This window comes from Chlorocebus sabaeus, chromosome 25 (genome assembly GCF_047675955.1).
Source record: "Chlorocebus sabaeus isolate Y175 chromosome 25, mChlSab1.0.hap1, whole genome shotgun sequence".
Classification (NCBI taxonomy): Eukaryota; Metazoa; Chordata; class Mammalia; order Primates; family Cercopithecidae; genus Chlorocebus; species Chlorocebus sabaeus.
Window position 1 is genome coordinate 19,145,233 of NC_132928.1, and position 21,017 is coordinate 19,166,249.

Below are 21,017 nucleotides of genomic sequence, written 5' to 3' on the forward strand. Positions count from 1 at the left end.
TCTAATCACAAAAGTCAGTGGGAAAAATTACTTCCAAAAAAGCCCATGCCCCATGAGAGGTTAGCACGTTGCATGAACAACGTAAAAGAAAGAACTAATCTATAAATGAGCTTCTGTATCCTTCATTCATAAATCGAGCTTAGTAACAATGAAAGCCACAGGTTTATACAGAAATAAACAAAAGGTAGAAGGTGAATGTGTTCAGCTATACTAGCTGTATCCCACTTAAAGAACAACTATATAAAAACAAAGAAATAGGGAGTGGTGATTCAAATAAATACTTTGCACCATAAAAAGCAAAGGCTCCTTAAATATGAGGGCTCCCTGGTGCTAGAGTGTATTTAAAGAAACATTAACTACAGATATATCACTGAATATTAAAAAAATGAAAAAAAAAAGCCTGTGACATGAAAATGCAAATCAATGGGAAGCACAATTTCATTTATGAAAATGTCATTAATATACAACTTTTCAGGAACATAGCTACTTCATAAAAGAAGACGTGCCTGGTCTCTGTAAAATCAGAAGGTTCTAGGGTAGCTGCTTTTCATTAGAAAATAATTTTCACAGGCCAGGCATAGTGGTTCATGCCTATAATCCCGGGACTTTGGGATTTGGCTTGAGGCCAGGGGTTCAAGACTAGCCTGGGCAACATAGCAAGATCCTATCACCAAAAAAAAAAAATAGCCAAGCAAGTGTGCAAGTGTGGTAATGTGTGCCTGTAGTCCTAGCTACTTAGGAGGCTGAAGTTGGAGGATCACTTGAGCCCAGGTGCTTGAGTTTGCAGTGAGCTAGGATCGAGCCACTACACTCCAGCCTGAGCAACAGAATGAAACACTGTCTCAAAAATAATAATAATGAAATAGAAAAATATGAATTGTTCAAAATGACTTAAGAATGAAAGCATACAAATAACCCTGAAAAGTACTGAAAAGTTTTCAATGAATAAACTCCCAAAGAGACTTCATGCCTAGACATACTTAGAAGTGAATAACATCAGACACTGATGCAGACATTTCATAAACTACTTTAACAGTACCATAATATTTTTTAAAATGGAATCATCTCCAGTTGTTTTATAAAACTAACAGAATATCAAGATTGAAATTGGGGATGAGACAAAACAAAATTACAGGCCAACCACTCTCACTTAGAAATCCATATTTTTTTAACCCTAGGGGGAAAAGTATGTTTAAAAATACCATGGTCATGGTAGGTTTGTAGTAGGATTGAATTCGTATGGTTTGCCTTTGGAAAACTGATGACTTTAAAATGTATCAATAGGTCAAAAAAGGAATAGGTACTTTATAAACAAATAAAATTAAACACTTATTGCCAATTTAAAGGGGCTAGGATTCCTTAACATGAGTTTTTAAAAACAAGTAAAGCTTGTTCAAGCTTTCACTATACAGAGATTCCCATTAAAGTCAGAATTAAAACAGGATAACATTCAACTGTTGTATTGTTCTAGATGTCCTAGCAAAGCAAAAACAAATGAAGCAAAACTACCATCATCATCTGCGGATGGTATTATCTAAATACAAGAACAAGGAAAATCAAATAAGCCAATGGAACATAAGAGAATTCAATAAATTGCTAAAATATAAAATAGATAAACCAAAATAAATACCTTTAGTGTAGATCAGAAATAATCAGCTAGGAAATTTGGAAAATATCCCAATCACAAAAGGAGAAAGGAAAAGACTCAGAAATAATCTTAAGTTTCAGCAGGATCTATTTTGAAGAAGACCACAAACCTTCATTAAGGGAAGTGATTAAAGATTTTGAATAAGCAAAGAAAAAAATATATTATTGGATAGAAAGACACATTATAAAAATATCAATTATTTACAGATTAATTTATAAGTTTATTACAATTCTAACTAAAACCCAAATGATTTTTTGAAAGTAGCCAATTTCAAATATATATCTGGAAGAATAAGCCAGTAAGAATAGCCTAAGAAAGATCTGAAAACAAAGAACCAATGACTAATAACTTACTCCAGATACTTAAGCATTTTATAAATCAAAGATAATTAAAACAGCACAGTATTGATGTAAGAATTGATTGAGAAGTCAATTAAACAGAATATAATAATTTAATATGTGAGGCCAGGCAACCTGGCTCATGTCTGTAATCTCAGCACTTTGGGAGGCCGAGGCAGGAAGGTTGCTTGAGTCCAGGAGTTTGAGACCAGTCTCAGCAACATACATCTTGTCTCTATTTTTATAAAATAAAAAATAAAAATAAACTTTAAATTTTAACAAAAGAATTCAGTATATGACCAAGATTCCATCATAATTATCAGAATCACCAGTAATCCCAGCATTTTAGGAGGCCGAGGAGTTTGAGACCGGCCTGATCACCATGGTAAAAATCCGTCTTTACTAAAAATACAAAAATTAGCAGGGTGTGGTGGTGCACACGTGTAATCCCAGCTACTTGGGAAGCAGAGGCATGAGAATTGCTTGGACCCAGGAGGCAAAGGTAACAGCGAGTAGAGATCGTGCCACTGTACTCCAGGCTGGGTAACAGAGCAAGACTCTGTCTCAAAAAAAAGACATAATGTTTAGTTACCTATTTGTGAAAAAATATCACATCATATACTAAATACACTTGAGATGGATTGAAGAGCATTCAACTTGCTAGGAGTAGTACAGAAAAATGGATCGCCTCCTTTGGAAGCGTGAATTGGCACAGCCTTCCTGAGAACAGCCTGGGTACATCTATTAAGTACCTGAAAAATGGTTGTGTGGTTTTACTCTATAATTCCTCTTCTAGAAATCCTTCTGAGAAAAACAATCAATAATCCAAACACATTCTTTACAAAGTAAATGAGATAAGCATTCAACTCATGACACTGAAATAAAAAGGAACAGACCAAACCTAAAGAAACAATAAGGAAGGAAATAATGAGATAAGGGCAAAAATCAATGAGTTAGAAAACAAAAAGAAATGACTGAGAAAATAAAGCCAAATGCTGAAAAGATTAATAAGATTTCTGGCACCACTGATGAAAGAAAAAAAGAATAGAAGGGAGGAAGAAATGGAAAGAGGAAATGAAGAGAGTGAAGATGATGCAGATAAAATATTAAATAATGAAACCACAAAAAATTTTAAAATAAAAGTTAAGAGCCACAATATACTAATCAAACTGAAAACCTACATAAAGTATATAGATCCCTAGAAAGCTGTAAAATGTCAAAATGGGTACAAGAAGAAATAAAACATTTAAATAAGAACCAATAGGTGGTAAACTGAAACAGTCAAAGACTTCCCCTCCCAAGTGCTTTCTTTAAAAAAAAAAAAAAAACAAAACAGGTGAATTCCTTCTATCACCAGGATTTTCAATGATGGGAATTCAATAGTTTTTATTCTGAATATTGCATTAAATTGATATGGCCAGAAAAATATATGGCATTCTTTTAGGCAGAGGCATCAATTCGTTCAAGGCCTATCACACAAGTCTTCTGATGCAGGGCACATTGCATTTTCACATTAAATGTAAACAGAGAAGGGCTGGGCGTGGTGGCTCATGCCTGTAATCCCAGCACTTAGAGAGGCTGGGAGGAGTGGATTACCTGAGGTTAGGAATTTGAGACCAGCCTGGCTAACATGGTGAAACCCTGTCTCCACTAAAAATACAAAAATTAGCCAGGTGTGGTGGCATGCTCCTGTAGTCACAGCTACTAGGGAGGCTGAGACAGGAGAATTACTTGAACCCAGGAGGCAGAAGTTACAGTGAGCCAAGATTGTGCCACTGCACTCCAGCTTGGGTGACAGAGCAAGACTCTATCTCAAAAAAAAAAAAAAAAAAAAAGTAAACAGAGATAAAAAAGTTTTATGTCTACTAAGCCATAAGGCACCAACCTAATGCAATAGCTGTGTATTAGCCACAGTACTGCAGAGCACCAGGGGCGAGGTCAGCCAGCATAGCAGATCACTGTCACCACCCCAAATATTTCCATGTGACTTCAAGATACTCTAATTTGGTAGAGTTGCAAGGAAGAAGGGGTATTCTGTTGAGTCCCTGCTATGGATTTGCTGAGAGATTCCATTTGACTAAAACTGTTAAAATCAGTCTGCTGTCCCCAACCACATGACAACCCCACTACTGCTGATAGAGACAGCCGTGAATGAGATGCCTGCTCTGTGCCCAAGGAGAGTAGCCATGCAGATGCCCACCAGAGACATTTCACTTAACAAATACACTTGGAGCCCCTAGTCTATTCTAGGCAGCACATTTGCTCCAGACACGAATGCCCTAAAAAAGTTCACAGTAGAGACAATGTTTCCAGTGACCCACTTCTACAATGTGGGTAAGTAGCACTTTTTCCTGAATTAGAAAGTGAGATATGGAACCAAGAAGGCTCAACACTGCACCCGTTAAACATACTTAAGCATGGCATGGGGATCTGGCTCCTGTGAGCTAAACTGGCAAAAGCATTTGAGGAATATATTTCTTGGGAATGTCGGCACTGACAATAAAAGGAAAGGCATTAAGGATTTAGGAAGCTTCAGGCTAGGGAGTGGTCAGCATGACGCACAGCATGACAGCATCTGGACACATTAAGGTGCAGAAAAGTTTTGTACTATCTACAAAGGGACCCCTTGACCCATTCCCAGAAGCTAACACAGCATAAGAAGTAGAGCTGTAGAGTCCTAGGTTTAAGCTTCAGCTCTATTAGTTATTAGATATATGACCTTGGACAAGTAATACTTTTGAGCCTCAGTGATTCATGTGAGTAAAGAAGTATAACACCCATTATAGAAGAGAAACTCCAGGAGGTGGCTGCCATCAGACTCTTCTCTTCCTCCATATGCTGCTCCACCTGTAAAAAGGTGTAGTCTTTCCTCCCTTTCAATCTGGACTGGCCCTGTGATTTGCTTTGACCAATAAATGAGGCAGAAGTGACCTGTATAACTTCCCAGGTGGCACGTGCAACAGCTGGAACCCAGCTGCCCTGTTATAAATGTAAGAAATGTAAGCCACATGAAGCCATTTAGAGAGAACCATAGTACTCCACTTGACAGCTCCCAGCTGACAGCCAGCACCAACTGCCAGCCATGTGAGTGAGCCACCCTGGATGAGTGAGCCCAATCGAGCCACTGGATGACTGCAGCCCCAGCTGACAATACAGGAAACAGGAGAAAGGCCAGCTGAGTCCAGTCCAGGTATATTAAAGTCAAAATCTCACAGAACACAAAAAATCAATGTAATCCAACACATCAACAGGCTAAAGAAGAATAAAATGATCAAGAAATGCAGAAAGAGCACTTGACAAAAACCAACATCTACTGTGTTGGTTAGTGCTATGTGTAAACTTGACCAGGCCATGGAATGCCCAGATTAAACACTATTTCTACGTGTCTGTGAGGGTGTTTCTTGATGAGATAAGCATTTGAATCAGATACAGTAGATTGTCCTCTTTAATGCAGGTGGGCATCATCCAATCCATTGAGGGTCTAAATAGAACAAAAGGAGGAGGAAGGAAGAATTCACTCTTATTTCTGGCTACTGCTTGAGCTAGATCATCTCGGTTCATCTTCTCCTGCCCTCAGATTGGGATTTACATCCTAGGCTGCTCCAGTTCTTAGGCCTTCACACTTGAACTGAATTGTACCACTGGCTTTCACAGGTCTATAGCTTGCAGACAGAAGATCATGAAACTTCCCAGCCTCTATAATTGTGTGGGCCAATTCCTTGTAATAAATCTCCTTTTATAGCTATATGTAGCCTGTTGATTCTATTTCCCTGGAGAACCCTAACTAATACAGTCATTCATAACAAAAGCTCTCAGAAAACTAGGAATAGAGGGGAACTTCCTTGACTAGATAAAAAGCATCTATAAAAAACCCACAGTTAACATCATACTTAATGGTGAGAAACTAGAAGTTTTCCTAGTTAAATCAGGAATAAGGCAAGGATATTCCTCTCATCTCTCTTTTTCAAGATTGTACTGGAAATCCTAATTAAGGCAATACAACAACAACAACAAAGAAAAGGTATACAAGATTGAGAAGGAAGAAATAAAATCATCTTTGCAGACGCCATGATTACCTATGTAGAAAATCTGAAAGAATTGACAGAAAAACTCCTGGAATTAATAAGCAATAACAACAAGATTGCAGGATTTAAGGTAACTATACCAAAGTCAATTTCTTACCTATATATCAGCAATGAAATAAATAGAATTTGAAATTTAAAACAACACCATTTACATTGTCACCCAAAAAATGAAATACTACTGAGCTATAAATCTAACAAAATATATATAAGATCTATATCAGGAAAACAATAAAACTCTCATGAAAGAAATCAAGTAACTAAATAAATGGGGAGATAGTCCATGTTCATGGCTAGGAAGACGCAATATTGTCAAGATGTCAGTTCTTCCCAACTTGATCTATAGATTCAATGCAACCCCAGTGAAAATCCTGGCAAATTCCATTGTCTGAATATACCACAATTTATTGATCCATTTGCCTGCTTAATGACATCCTGGTTGCTTCCAATTTTTAGCAATTATTAATAAAGCTGCTATAAACATCTTTATTTTATAATTAAAATTATTTTGTAGATGTCAACAAACTGACTTTAAAGTTTATACAGACAGGCAAAAGACCCAGAATAGACAACACAAGTAACAGTCAGAAGACTGACACTATCCAACTTCAAGACTTACTGTAAAGCTACAGTAATCAAGACATTATGGTATTGGTGTAAGAATAGACAAATATATCAATAGAACATAATAGACAGCCCAGAAATAAACCCACATAAATATAGCCAACTGAATTTTGACAAAGGAGCAAAGGCAAAACAATGAGGAAAAGATAGTCTTTTCAACAAATGGTGCTGAACAACTGGACATCTACCTGCAAAAAAATCAGTCTAAACACAGACCTTACACCCTTTACAAAAATTAACTCAAAATGAATCATAGGCCTAAATATAAAATGTAAAATTATAAACTTCTAGAGGATAACGTAAGAGAAAATCTAGATGATGTTGGGTAGGGTGATGACTTTTTAGATCTAAGACTAAAGGCACAATCCTTAAAAAAAAATTGATAAGCTAGACTTCATTAAAATTTCAAAATTTCTGTTTTTCTAAAGACACTGTCAAGACAATGAGACAAGCCATACACTAGGAGAAAATATTTGCAAAAGACATATCAACCCAATTTAAAAATTGGCAAAAGAACCAGACAGACACCTTACCAAAGATACACAGATGGCAAATAGGCATATAAAAAGATGCTCCACATTGTATGTCCTTAGGAAAATGCAAATGCATTTCCTTATAGAAAAACAATGAGATACTACTACATACCTATTAGAATGGACAACATCCTGAACTGTGACAATACCAGTTGCTGGCAAGATGCAGAGAACAGAAACTCTGATTCACTGCTGACAAGAATACAAAAGGCACAGGCACTTTGGAAGACAGTTTGGCAGTTTCTTACAAAAATTAACATATTCTTACTATATGATCCAGCAATTGCACTCCTTGGTATTTATCCAAAGGAGGTAAAAACTTATGTCCATTCAAAACCTACGCATGATCTTTATAGCAGCTTTATTTGTAACTGCCAAAACTTGGAAGCAACCAAGATGTCCTTCAGCAGGCGAGTGGATTAATAAACTGTGGTTTTTCTAGACCACAAATTATTTAGCAGTAAAAAGATAGGAGCTATCAAGCCATAAAAAGACACTGAGAAGCCTTAAATGCTTATTACTAAGTGTAAAAAAAAAAAAAAAAGCCAATCTGAAAAGGCTACATTTTGTATGATTCAAAGAAAAGGCAAACATATGACATTCTAGAAAAGGTAAAACTATGGCCACAGTAAAAAGAGTAGGAGCTACCAGGGGTTGGGGCAGGGGGAGGGAAGGATAAGTAGCCGAAGCACAGAAGAGTTTTAGGGCAGTGAAACTGCTCTGTATGATACTACAATGGTGGATATGGGTCATTACACATTTCCTAAAACCTAAAGAATGTACACTACCAAGAGTGAACCCTATTGTAAAGTATGGACTTTGGGCAGTAATGATATGTCAGTGTAGGTTCATCAATTGTAACAAACGTACCCCTCCAGTGCTGGACGCTGCTAGTTGGCAAGGCTGTGTATGTATAGGAGCATGGGGTATTATGGGAGCTCTCTGTACTATCTGCTCAATTTTGCTGTGAACCAAAAACTGCTTTTCTTGTTGTTCTGTTTTTGAAACATGGTCTTGCTGTGTTGTCCAGGCTGGTCTCAAGCTCTTGAGTTGAAGTGATCCTACTGCCTCAGCCTCCCAAGTAACTGAGACTACAGGAGTGCACCACCATGCCTGGCTTTAAAACTACTTTTAAAAAATAAAGTATATTCAAAACGGGAGGTAGGGAGAATCTCACAGAACAGTGAGAGATAATAAAAGGTGGTTGTTTCTTTAAAACACAAAGCTTCAGGATAGCTTGTTGTGCAGAAATAGGTAATGAAGACACCCTTCTATGGAGGAGACTGCCAATGAACTGCTCATGTCCCTTCTTGCTTTCTCTACAATAGAATCCGTGTGCTTTGGCTGGATAAATGGCCTCCCAACCAGAGATTACATTTCCTAGCTCCCCTCTCAGTGAATGTGGTCACAGGACTAGGTTCTGGTGAGTAGTACTTGAATAGATATGATATAAGCCCTTTCAAGTCAAGTTCTGAAAGGGAGAGAGCCTGTCCTCCCCTTCCCTTCCATCCTTCCTGCTGATCAAAGAGCAAACTTGATAACAAGAGCTGGAGCAGCTACCTTACAAAAGGTGGGACATGTCGAAGACATGGGAACATGGGAGAAGGAACCAGGGTCTCTGATGCTAGCTAGACACCACACTAGCTGTGAACTACAGTTACTCTGGAGGTTAAGTTTCTGCAGCCAAGCTTGTTTTCTAAATATCCTATCTCACAGGGCTGCGCTAAAGATCGAGTGAGACAAGGTATATGAAGTATCTAACACAGAGCAGGTTAGTTTCTCTTCATAAGCTCTGAGAGCTCAGAGGCTCCAGGAAGAGAATGCAGCCACTTCGACAGCCTTGCCCAAAGAACCCTGCTCATCTCCTTTAGATGGTCAGTTCCTGCAACCAAGTCCATGGCTATGAATGGGACACATTCAGAATGCAGAGGAAGGTCAACCCTGGTGATCCATAGAGTAGCAGATGCTGAAGGCACAGCATTCTCAACTGTACTTCCCAAAACCTACCTTTGTCATTTTAAATGACTGCACTACTTTCAATATGCTGTCCTGTCTTCAAGATAAGGTCCAAACTCCTTGGCCAAATATACAACCCATGTCTTTCACAACCTATCCCTGCTCTTTGATCTAAGCTCAACTCTTTCACTCCCCATCACACTCTGCACTCTAGTCCTGATGAGTGGTTTGTAGTTCCCTGATGATGGTAAGCTATCTCCAACATCATTTGCCTGCAAATTTAACTCTGTTCAGAGTTCCTCTGCTCACTTCTCTACTTGGCTGACTCTTGCTCTTCTTAAGACAAGGCTCAGTAATCATTATCACCTCCAGGACACTCTTGCTACCTATGGCAGAGACTGCTCAAGGACCCTCCAAAATTCTTTCTCTTTCTTCCATAACATGAGAAGTTTTAGGCTGGGTGCAGTGGCTCACACCTGTAATCCCAGCACTTTGGGAGGCTGAGGCAGGAGGATCACCTGAGGTCAGGAGTTCGAGACCAGCCTGGCCAACATGGTGAAACCACGTCTCTACTAAAAATACAAAAATTAGCCAGGCGTGGCGGTGGGCGCCTGTAATCCTAGCGGCTGAGGTAGGACAATTGCTTGAATCCAGGAGGCAGAGGTTGCAGTCAGCCAAGATCGTGCCATTGCACTCCAGCCTGGGTGACAAGAGTGAAACTAGGTCTCAAAAAAAAAAAAAGTAGTTTTAGACAGCACATAGCCACCAAGCTAACGACTATTTCCCAGCCTCCCAGCTGTGCCCGTGGGACTCAGTGCTGGCCAACTGGGTGTAAGCAGGAGTGACTAGTGCTCCCTGCCAAACTGCCACTAAAATAAAGGAGGGCCCCCATTCTCCTTCCTATGGGCTGGGATGTGACCTGATGATGATTTATCTCCAGCACTCAGACAAAGGCAACACACTAAAAATGACAGAACAAGAAGATAAAATGAGCCCGGGTCTCATATGTCTGAGAGAAGTAATGATAAAAGAGAAATTTAAGAGTTTACTTTGAATTCTGAATGCAAATCCCCTCCAGGGCCTTCAATAGCCTTTGAATCAAACCCACCAATTATAGAAGACAAGCCACAGCATCACCTAAAAGACCCAGGATTAGGGTAGAAAACTTAACGGACTCAGGTCACTGATTCAAACTATCCAAGACAGGGGGAAGCAAATCAAGGCCCACATCATCTGACACTATTGGATCATCTTCTTGAATCTTCCACCTCTGCTCCTTTTTTTTTGACAGGAGTTTCCTTGTTTGATAGAAGGTCAGAAAAGCTTGGGGCCTTACCTCTGGAGACTTTGTAAACTTCATAGAAGGAATAGAAGTGGAAGCCCAGTGAGGCAAGTAGGTAAAGTGCCAGTTCCCATCGGGGCAGCATGGCTCCTAGGCACGAAGACTCCCGATGCCCACACTGAGAGTTTCTGAGAAAGAGACAAAACATGAAGCCATGAACATGGCACTAGAGAACAGCATCTTAACATCAGTTCAGTTAGTTCACACTCCCCGAGACCATCACTATTCGAGGTGATACAGACATAACCCCAATAAAGCCTCCTCCTGCCTGTGACCTTACTCCCTCCTGCATCCAACAAACACACGCACATGCACACATACACCACACACACGCATCCTGCTTGTCAAAGGGGTCAGGTCTTTTCCTAGGGGTTCCCACAGCCTCCCATCAAAGTATGCATCAGACAGTTCTCTACTCATTGCATAATATACCTGTCTCTTCCGTGGAGTGAACCTCAGATAGCAGGGACCATGATCTCTGACTCCCCAGCCCCTAGCACAGTGCCTGGAATGTAGCAAGAAGGGCCTACCAGGTGCTCTGTGAATAATAAATGGCTTCAAAAAGTCTGAAAAGCACAAACAATATCCAAACCTCTAAGCCAACAGGCTCACCATCCTTGTTGTCCCTATCAAGTATCATACTATAGGCCAAGCATGGTGGCTCATGCCTGTAATCCCAACACTTTGGGAGGCCAAGATGGATCACTTGAGGCCAGGAGTTCAAGACCAGCCTGGGCAAAATAGCCAGATCCCATCTCTAAAAAATATAATAAAAACTTAAAATCGGTGGGGCACGGTGGCACACACCTGTTACCCCATCACTTTGGGAGGCCAAGGCAGGTGGATCACTTGAGGCCAGGAGTTTGAGACCAGCCTGGCTAACACAGCAAAACCTGTCTCCACTAAAAATACAAGAATTACCCAGGCGTGGTGGCACTTGCCTGTAATCCCAGCTACTCAGGAGGTTGAGGCAGGAAAATCACTTGAATCCAAGAGACTGAGGTTGCAGTGAGCCAAGATTGTGCCACTGCACTCCAGCCTGGGTGACAGAGTGAGACCTTGCCTCAAAAAATATATATAAGAAATCAAGTACCATTCTGCAGTTGATTATCAGAATGGAATACTATACACCTCTCTGTCTGCCATGCATCTATGCACTTTATTTATGTATTTTTGGAGACAGGGTCCATGTTGCCCAGGCTGATCTTGATTTCCTAGTCTCAAGTGATCCTCCCACCTCAGCCTCCTGAGTAGCTGGGGTTATAGGCATAAGCCACTGTGCCAGGCCTCATCCATACATTTCTTAAAGGGCAGTTAATGACATAACCACAGGCATCTGTGACAGACACTGCTCGTTACCCACTGCCCCTCACTACCCCTTTTCAGAATTCAGTCTCTCTTCTCACACAGCAATTAAAATTTCCTCTGGACACCAACACTACACTGTAGCTAAGTGTGGACACCTGAATAGCTCCATTCAAAAGGATGTGAGTGAAGGGACATGGCTGTGGCCATCTCTTTCTTTCCCTCCCTTTCCTGTTGAACAGAATTGGAACAGCCACCATGGATGAAGAGGTGAAAGCCACATGGACAAGACAGAGGCCTCTCAGTCCCCAAATCCATGTGCTACCCCCAACCCCCAAAGTGCCCCAGACTACTTAGATCTAGACTGTTACAGGAAAAAGAAATGCATTTCTAGGTTGTTGAAGCCTCTCTTATTCTAGATCTCTCCATCATGGCAGCCATGACCATATTCCAAGTAATAGAGAAGGTACAGGAAAGTTAAATCCTAAAATTCAGCAAATTAAATGATTCCAAATGTTCCAACTAACAGAGTTCACTAAATTTAAACCCATTTATGGCCTTTACTGCTTTACTTAAACCTCTCAAATATGTCTCATTGTGGATGCCAAACTCAGAGCAAAATTTTAAGCCGCACCCCCCTCCCCAACCCCACCAACTACTTCTAACATGTGACAGTAATGCCAAAACCCAGAATTCACACATTATCTCATTTTGTTTTCACAACAGCCTGGTGAAGTAGGTGGAAGTGGAACAGGGGAGGTAGGCATTTTATAGATGACAAATGTGATGAGGTCACAGAGCCAGAAATAACTGAGCCAGAGCAGAAAAGCAAATACTGCATGATCTCACTTATATGTGAAATCTAAAAAAAGTCAAACTCACAGAAGTGGTGGTTGCCAGGGGCTGGGGGGAAGGGGGGAAGATGCTGGTTAAAAGATGTTGGACAGGATGAATAAATTCTGAGGATCTATCATACAGCATGGTGATTATAGTTAACAATAATGTATTATAGTCTTGAAAAGTGCTAAGAGTAGATCTTAAATGTTCTCATCATAAAATGATAAGCAGGTAAGGTGATGGGTATGTTAATTACCTTGATTTAATCATCTCACAATGTATAGCTAGACATCACATTGTACACCATAAATATGCACAATTTTTGTCTAAATAAATGAGTAAACAAATAAGTAAATAACTGAGCGAAGGCTCAAAGCCAAGTCTTTGGACCCAGGCCCCTGCCCCTCCACTCTGCCACGGCCAATCCCATTAATGCCAGTGTACAGTTACTCAGACTTAGAGCCTGACTCAGAATCTGCCACACACAAACTCCTTTCTTCAGGCCACTGGGAGACAGAGCAGGAAGGGAAATAAACTTCAGCTTTGATAAACCACAATTTCAGAAATAAGCGGTCTTGCACCCAGAGTGCTCCATTTCATTACCTAACAGTCACCCAGAAAGTTTGGTCTGGACTTTTCCTGCAACCTAAGAGATCCGGAAGCAATCATTCATGCTTTAAAACACACGCCTAAGCCCTAGTATTTCAATAACACTTTCTCAAGTTCCTTACTATTTTTCAGAACTACTTCTAGCTTTATCCATTTCTACTCACAATTTATTTTTAAATACTTTCATCTTCAGAATAACAAGACTTCTTTCTGGAACATTTCCGGAATTTGATAGGCTTCCCCTTAGTGGAAAGGTAATTTTAACTTCTTGGTTTATAATTTAATGACTCGCCTGTCAAAAGATGTTGGTATTACATCGGATGACCTCTTTGCCTGATGAAGAATCTGATTAACAAAAAGCTGATCTTCTAAAAGGATTGAAATTTGGACACAAATGATCTTGTAGACTAAATGAAAGTTTTAGGAGGCTTGTCATTAGATGCTTTTCAGGGACATTCTATCTGAGACAATTCTCCTGCATTAAGGATTTAATCCTCAGGGAACTAGAAAATTCGGTTTAATAATTTTTCATTTTGGTGCTTTTTTTTTTCTTCCTGGAGACAGGGTCTTGCTCTGTTGCCCAAGCAGGAGTGCAGTGGCATGATCTCAGCTCGCTGCAGCCTCAACTTCCCAGGCTTAAGTGATTCTCCTGCCTCAGCCTCCTGAGTAGCTGGGATTACAGGCACGCACCACAACGCCAGGCTAGTTTTTTTGTTGCCCAGGTTGGTCTCAAACTGCTGAGCTCAGGAGATCTGCCCGCCATGGCCTCCCAAAGTGCTGGGATTACAGGCGTGAGCCACTGCACTCAGCTTAGTGCTGCTCTTAGCTGGATTGTACAATGAGTCCTTATTTAACACCACTAGTAGGGTCTTGGAAATTGTAACTTTAAGCAAAACAATGTATAATGCAACTTATTTTACCATAGGCTAATTGATATAAACAAAAGGTAAGTTCCTACTGCATATTTCTGGTCACAAAAACACCAAACATCTAAAGACCAAAACACTTCTAATAGTAAACACTGAAATAAACATGAGCTATACATACACTTAAAGATTAATAAGCACAGGTAAGATCATTATTTACCCAAGTTTGATGAATCAGCAAGTGATGGCAGTTGTACTGGTGGTGGGTTAAACCAAGGAATAAAATGTTTGCAAAGCAAAAATTATAAGGAGCACCTCCTGCCACCATGCAGTTCAAAACACTTACAATTAGGGTGGGCTCACTGAGAGCTTCCATACTACATTTTTTTGTCATGCATCTGTATGATTATCATAGACTTTACAAATTTTTATTAGAGAATATTTATGCATTTATTTTCCACCCTACTTGTTCCAATTTAGGGTCTCTGGTAGCTGGAGCCCATTCCAGCAGCTCAGGACGCAAGGCAGGAACCAACCAGGGACAGGATGCCATCTCAGCACAGAACCCACTCATACTCACACCCCCACACTCGTTACCAAACACAGGTTCAGCTGCTCACCACTTGCAAAACAAATTAGCAAGATAGAGGTATGGTAGAAAGAAAGTGACTTGATTACAGACCAAAGCTAGCAACGGGTAAGACGGTCTAGACTCTTGCCTTAATGGAACCACTTCAAATTTCCAAGCGAAGTGCAAAGGCTTAAGAAGGGGAAGGCAGGCTGGGCGCGGTGGCTCACGCCTGTAATCCCAACACTTTGGGAGGCCGAGGTGGGCAGATCACAAAGTCAGGAGATCAAGACCATCCTGGCTAACACGGTGAAACCCCATCTCTACTAAACATACAAAAAATTAGCCGGGCGTGGCGGCGGGAGCCTGCAGTCCCAGCTACTTGGGAGGCTGTGGCAGGAGAATGGTGTGAACCTGGGAGGCGGAGCTTGCAGTGAGCTGAGATCACACCACTGCACTCCAGCCTGGGTGACAGAGCAAGACTCCGTCTCAAAAAAACAAAACAAATAAAATAAAAATAAATACATAAATAAATAAAAAAGAAGGGGAAGGAAGTTGTGGCATGGGGTGAGGCAGTGCAGGCCTGCATGACTTGTTCCGATGACTCGTCTTGAATTGTTGCTCCATCTTGTGAATGGGCTGGCATCATCTGGGGCTCAGCTGGGTTGTAAATTGACTGTAGCCTTGAAGCCATCTCCTGGTAAGGGAGATTTTCACAGGTGTCTGTGCTGTATATCAAGGTCTAGTCTCTGGAACCTCGACTTCAGGCTGAAGGAGCCTAAAGACCCGACTGAAAGCAGGTAACAGTGGCCCTAAAGGCTCCCCAAAATGGGAGGCAATTGCAGGGATTCCTAGGAATGTCTGGCTTTTGTTGAATTTGAATTCCAAATTAGGGGTTGATAGCTAAGCCAGTTTATGAGGCCTTCAAAAGGGACTAGATTCAGAGCCCCCAACCTTGGACAGATGAACATCAACAGGCATTCGATGCCATCACAGAAAAACTTAATAGGGTGCTCGGTTACACTCACACACTGGGACCATTTAGACACACCAATTCACCTAATGGGCACAGCTTTGGGACATGGGAGGAAACCGAGTAGCCAGAGAAAATCCCTGCAGACATAGCGAGAATGTGCAAACTCCACAGACAGTGACCCCCAGCAGAAACTCCATTTTCTTCTATTCAGTGGTATAAGGAAACAATAAGAGTTTCAATAATGCTATATGTTTTGTAGACATATGCACAAAGATACACAGTAACTAGCAGCAAAACAGCAGGTAACAAAGCAGCAAAACTAGCTGTCCCCTCACCCCCAAAATTTAGGGATTGAACCAAATAGTCTCCACCTGACAGCACAGTGATAAATTCTGGCACCAAACCCACCTGTGGAGTCGGGGGAGGAGGGGTGGGCAGGTGCGGGGGGAGTCCCAGGCTCTGTCATTTATTGGTTGAGGAAACTTGGGTAAATAATGGCCTCCCAAATGTTTTCTCATAGGGTTGTTGAGGGGTTAAATGTAAAATGCTTAGCCCAGGGCCTGGCAGTGAATAAGCACTCAACAAACATTAGCAGTTACTAGTGAATTTCATTCATCAGGAGCCTACCTAGCCCAGACCCTGATTTTCCCCCTGAATCAAATAAATCTGGCTGACCTTCCAGGAGTGTGCCCATCCTACCTGCATCTGGACCTCTTTCCGGAGGTTGGCATCCCCAGAGCTTTCGTTAATGTCTCCTTCCTCTTCTGACGCCCAATCCAAGGCCACCCTGGACAGCAAGCAAACTATCCCTGGGGGCCACCTGCAAGCTTTCAGCCCAGTGCCTCTTCCTCACCACCTACCTCTCTGCTACCCCCAAGGGAACGATGGGCATTCCACTTTCATTTTCACCACTCTCCATTACACGAATGCCACCTCGAAACACCGCCACCGCACAGACACTCCCCCACCCTCCTTAACAGACCTTTCTTCCTCACACCTCTCTTTTCAACTCTTGCCTGTAGCTGACTGCCATGGTTACTACTTGAGACTGTCACTACGACAGTCACTACTGTTACTACTTGAGACTGTCATTATAACAGTTACTACTGTTACTACTTGAGACCATCATTAGGAGACTAAAGGAAGGAGGATGAAGGCAGAAATGAAAACTTAAAACAAAAGTAACTATTTTAAAGGAAGGGGCCAGGGGAAGAAGAGAGCTCCCTACTTCTAGGGAGCAAAGGCAGCAACCTCCAGCTTCTATAGCCCTTTGTTTTTATTGGGTAGAAAGAGCAGGGAGGAGGAGGTAACGATTGGTCAGCTGCTTGATTGATCACAGGTTCACATTATTGCTAACAGGCTTCAGATTTGCCTAATCACAAGAAACACTGTGCCTGGATGGTGACTGTCCCCAGCATTCCTTCTGGGAGGCAGACACAGTTTGTCAGTTTGCCAACAACCTGCTTTCATGAGAATCAGTTTGCTGTTTACTCATATAGCTTCCAGTGGTATACTAAGTTGATCACGACCCTCATTCTTTCGGCCTTCAACACTTGCCCACTTATCTCAGGAAAATTATTTATCTACCTTGTTTTCCCTGTTTATTTCAGCTGTGCAGCCAGAAAGTAAATCAGAGTAGATATCTCTTAAGGGATTTATGACACAATGAAAAGGAAAAAGAAAAGGAAAGCTGTATATTTGGAAATATGACTGGAACCTTTTTAAAATGTCCAGGCCCTTAGAGGTTCCCAAAAACTCTCAGAAAATTATCAAGTGTCCATTTCTCATGCTCTAAACAAGCATGTCCCTCTTTAGGCAGAGCTATCTGAAATCAAGGAGATTCTTACTAAAATGTGTAACTGATGCTTCTTTTCTGTTTTCATGCAGTCAGTCCTGCACCAATGTTATCAGCTAAGTGGGTAGCTGTGAGATAGCCTAGAAAAGTCATCACCACTTACAGCATCATTTCTATAGAAAACAGCCAATCTATAGTGACATAGCCTGTGTTTAAGTAGCAGTCTACCTGATTAATCTACATAAATGAGATTGCACTATTGACATGTAAGAGTGATTGGGTTGTTGGGATGTGTGATGGTGAGATGTGTCTACGAACACTTTCCCAGTGTGGGAATACTGGTCAGAACTGTAAAGAAGAGAAAGTGTGGATGGTTCAGGAAAGGGAGAACAGGAGCCAAGTGGTAAGGAGTCTTAAAACATATGATTTCACGTTTAGATTTTATTTCCTGCAGAACCTCAGGCTTGCAAGCCAGTACATAAAATTATTCGAACGAAGCTCTACAAAGCAGCGCCTTGATGCTGTGGTAGACCCAAGAGGCAGGGAGGTGGATGATTTAGGCCCTTAGTGAAAGTGGAGAGAGTGCTGGAACCAAGCCACACAGACGGGGAAAAATTAAGTTGTCCCTGGCATCAAACTAGTCCAGAAGTTGGTAGGGGGAAAAAAAGAGGAAGATGAAAAAGATAAAACAGCAACTCCAAAGCTGTAAGACAACAGGATCTCGAAGTTAAATGTTGAAAAGAGTGAGAATTTCAAGGCAAGTGAGGACAAAGCGATAGAACATGCCTTTAATATTAGACATTAAAGGAAATCATAGCAAAGGTTTCCCTGGAATCAGACGGAAGGAATTCAGACTGGAGTAATAGGGAGCTTTCTCCACCTGCAAATTGGGTACAAACACCCCAAAGTTGAATATTTCAAAAAATATATTTATCTGGGAATTATAGAACTCAAGAGGGTCACAGAATAAAATCTTAGCTGTAAAATGGCAAGAATCTTTCAGCTAAAAGAGCTTTTTCATACTGGAGCTACTTACATTTGCGTTTACTTTGGAATTACCCTCCACCTGCTTTCAAAGTTGCCATCTACTCTGATCCTCACAGGAGGGCTAAGCTTTTAGAGCCCTTTCAGGAATCAGAATCCTGCTTGGGAAGAAGCAGCGATCTGCCCATGGACAGAGAAGCCAGCAATGGAGCAAAAATTAGAACCAAAATTCCCAACCCCCGCTGTCATACAGGCAGAAATCCTGTTCCTTGATCTTGGAAGAAAAGCACAGCTCACCTTGCCAAACCCTGAAACATGCATAAACATAATGGCTGCAAGATGGTTTTCCCCCAGCAACTTCCAATATCATTCAAAAGTACTTTAGCTTTAATTCTGATGCAGGCAACTAATGGATTCCAACACTTCCATTTTAAATTTTTTCTGCTTTTAAATCTTGATATCAAGCACTAAATGGGCTATAACCCAATATTCACATGCACCAGAGGACTTTAATAAGACAGCTCTCATCATTAAGCTAACAATTCCCCTACACCAGCATCACCATCGTCACTTCTACTGACTAACTGCTTAATGTCCTAAACGAAGATTTCCCTCTACTGAGTTTTCTTATGCTTTAGTAATAGCTGTACTATAACAAGTACTATTTACGGATTTCCTATGCTGAAAAGGCACTTTACAAGTATTATCTCACTTAATCTTCATAACAACCCTTTGAGGTTGGTGCTTCTGATAACCTCACAAGAGGAAACCAAGGCACAGAAAGGATAAAGAAACCTGCCCCAAATCACACAGCTGGTAGGCGGCAAAGCTTAAATTCATACCCACTGAGTCTAACTGCAGAGCCCTCCCTCAGCCACCTCACTATGCTTAGAGTGTACTGGATTCATTTTCTCCAAAATCTATAATGAAATCAATCCATTAGGAAAGCTAGAAGGTAATATAAGTGGTCTAAGTGTAATAGAATTTTTAAATGTTATACATAACATTAGACACTCTTTATGATGAAAAAAAATTTAAATCAATGAAATGTAATCAAAATACACACGAAACATCTAACTCACGTACATTCCTTAAAAGATTACTGAAAAAGGCAAACTAAACCAAACCGATCTACCTTGCAAGTAAGAGGGGAAAGTCAGCAGTTATGCAGAGATAAGAGTAAAATTGAAATAGCTCTAAATTCAGGAACAAATGAGCACTCTGGAAACCACAAGTAATAAAAGTGAAAGAAGCACATGCCCACTGAAATGACAATGGCTTCAAAGAAAATGAAATAGTAGTGCAATATTCTAGCATATTCGGGAAAAGTGGTATGACACTTCTGCCTTTTCCAGAGTCCAATTTTCATGAAACGGAACCCCATTTTGTAGACTCCAAATTACATGATTTTCTCCAAGAAAACCACCAAGTCCAGATTCCCATATCACAATTCTCTCCAAACCTGACTTGAGTTTTTTTTGTTTCTGTTTTTGTTTTTTTTTCCTTTTCTGAGACAGAGTCTTGCTCTGTCCCCCAGGCTGGAGTGCACTGGCATGATCCCAGCTCGCTGCAACCTCCACTTCCCGGGCTCAAGCAATTCTCGTGCCTCAGCCTGCTGAGTAGCTGGGATTACAGGCGCACACCACCATGCCCTGCTAAGTTTTCTGTTTTTAGTAGAGATGGGGTTTTGCCTAGTTGCCCAGGCTGGTCTTGAACTCCTGGCCTCGAATGATCCTCCCACCTCAGCCTCCCAAACTGCTGGAATTACAGGTGTGAGCCACCATGCCTGGTCCCCACATAAGAGTCTTATAAAGATTCCTGGGGTCACTCATGTGACTTCTGTCATCACACAACTCCACTGGGGCTGGACGGGGCCATGATGACCTCCCGCACACATCTGGCATTTGGTGCCAGCTCACACAAGGCCCCTCCCTTCTCCTCCAGGCCAGGGCTCCTCCTCTGGTAGGCTAGACTTGGCTTTTTCACAGCAGTGGGGCTTCAGGGTACCAAAAGAACAGAGGCAAGAGGTGCAACACCCCTTAAGGACCAGGCTCCAGAGTTCACAGAACACTTTATTGGTCAAAGCAAGTCCAAAACCCAGCCTGGATTCAAGGAGGAGAAAACAGACCATACTTCTTTATGGGAGGAGCAGCAAGGGTACCTTAGAAAGGGGTGGGGACACATCTACCACACCAGGTATATTATAAATAGTTACTCATCAATAAAATCTGGAAAATTAGTTGAAAAGATACCTTTCACAATGGATCTTTATTACATAAAATGTCACAAAGGTTGTTCCCTCCCTTCTTATATATGTAGTGAAAAAAATTATGTTCCCAAATCAGAATTTCAAACTCAGTGGGATCTCTGTTGCCATTTGGTCTCATCTCCAGCCAGTTTGGGGAATTCCTTTTATAATAGCCTACTTGACCATTTCCAGTAACATTACAAGGCAGAAAAACACTGTTCCTAAGCAGCTGTTGCTTTTGTTGTTGTTGTTTTTGTTTTGAGACAGGGTCTCACTCTGTCACCCAGGCTGGAATGCAGTGGCGTG

General features: G+C 41.2%; 1 protein-coding gene across 8 annotated transcripts in view; it reads right to left on the minus strand.

Annotated features, from left to right (window-relative positions):
* HHAT (hedgehog acyltransferase) overlaps positions 1 to 21,017 on the minus strand; it is a 360,770-nt gene that overhangs the window by 329,515 nt on the left and 10,238 nt on the right. For 4 of the 8 annotated variants that reach the window (XM_037985593.2, XM_007988547.3, XM_037985595.2 and 1 more), the window contains exon 2: positions 10,518 to 10,651. The exons of 3 other annotated variants lie outside the window; for them this stretch is intronic. In XM_037985593.2, the coding sequence (XP_037841521.1) occupies positions 10,518 to 10,608 (91 nt within the window). In that variant the 5' untranslated portion in view covers positions 10,609 to 10,651. Of the gene's footprint in view, positions 1 to 10,517; positions 10,652 to 10,955; positions 11,047 to 21,017 lie in introns of those variants that run through there. One more of the 8 variants, XM_073011531.1, reaches the window with a different exon arrangement.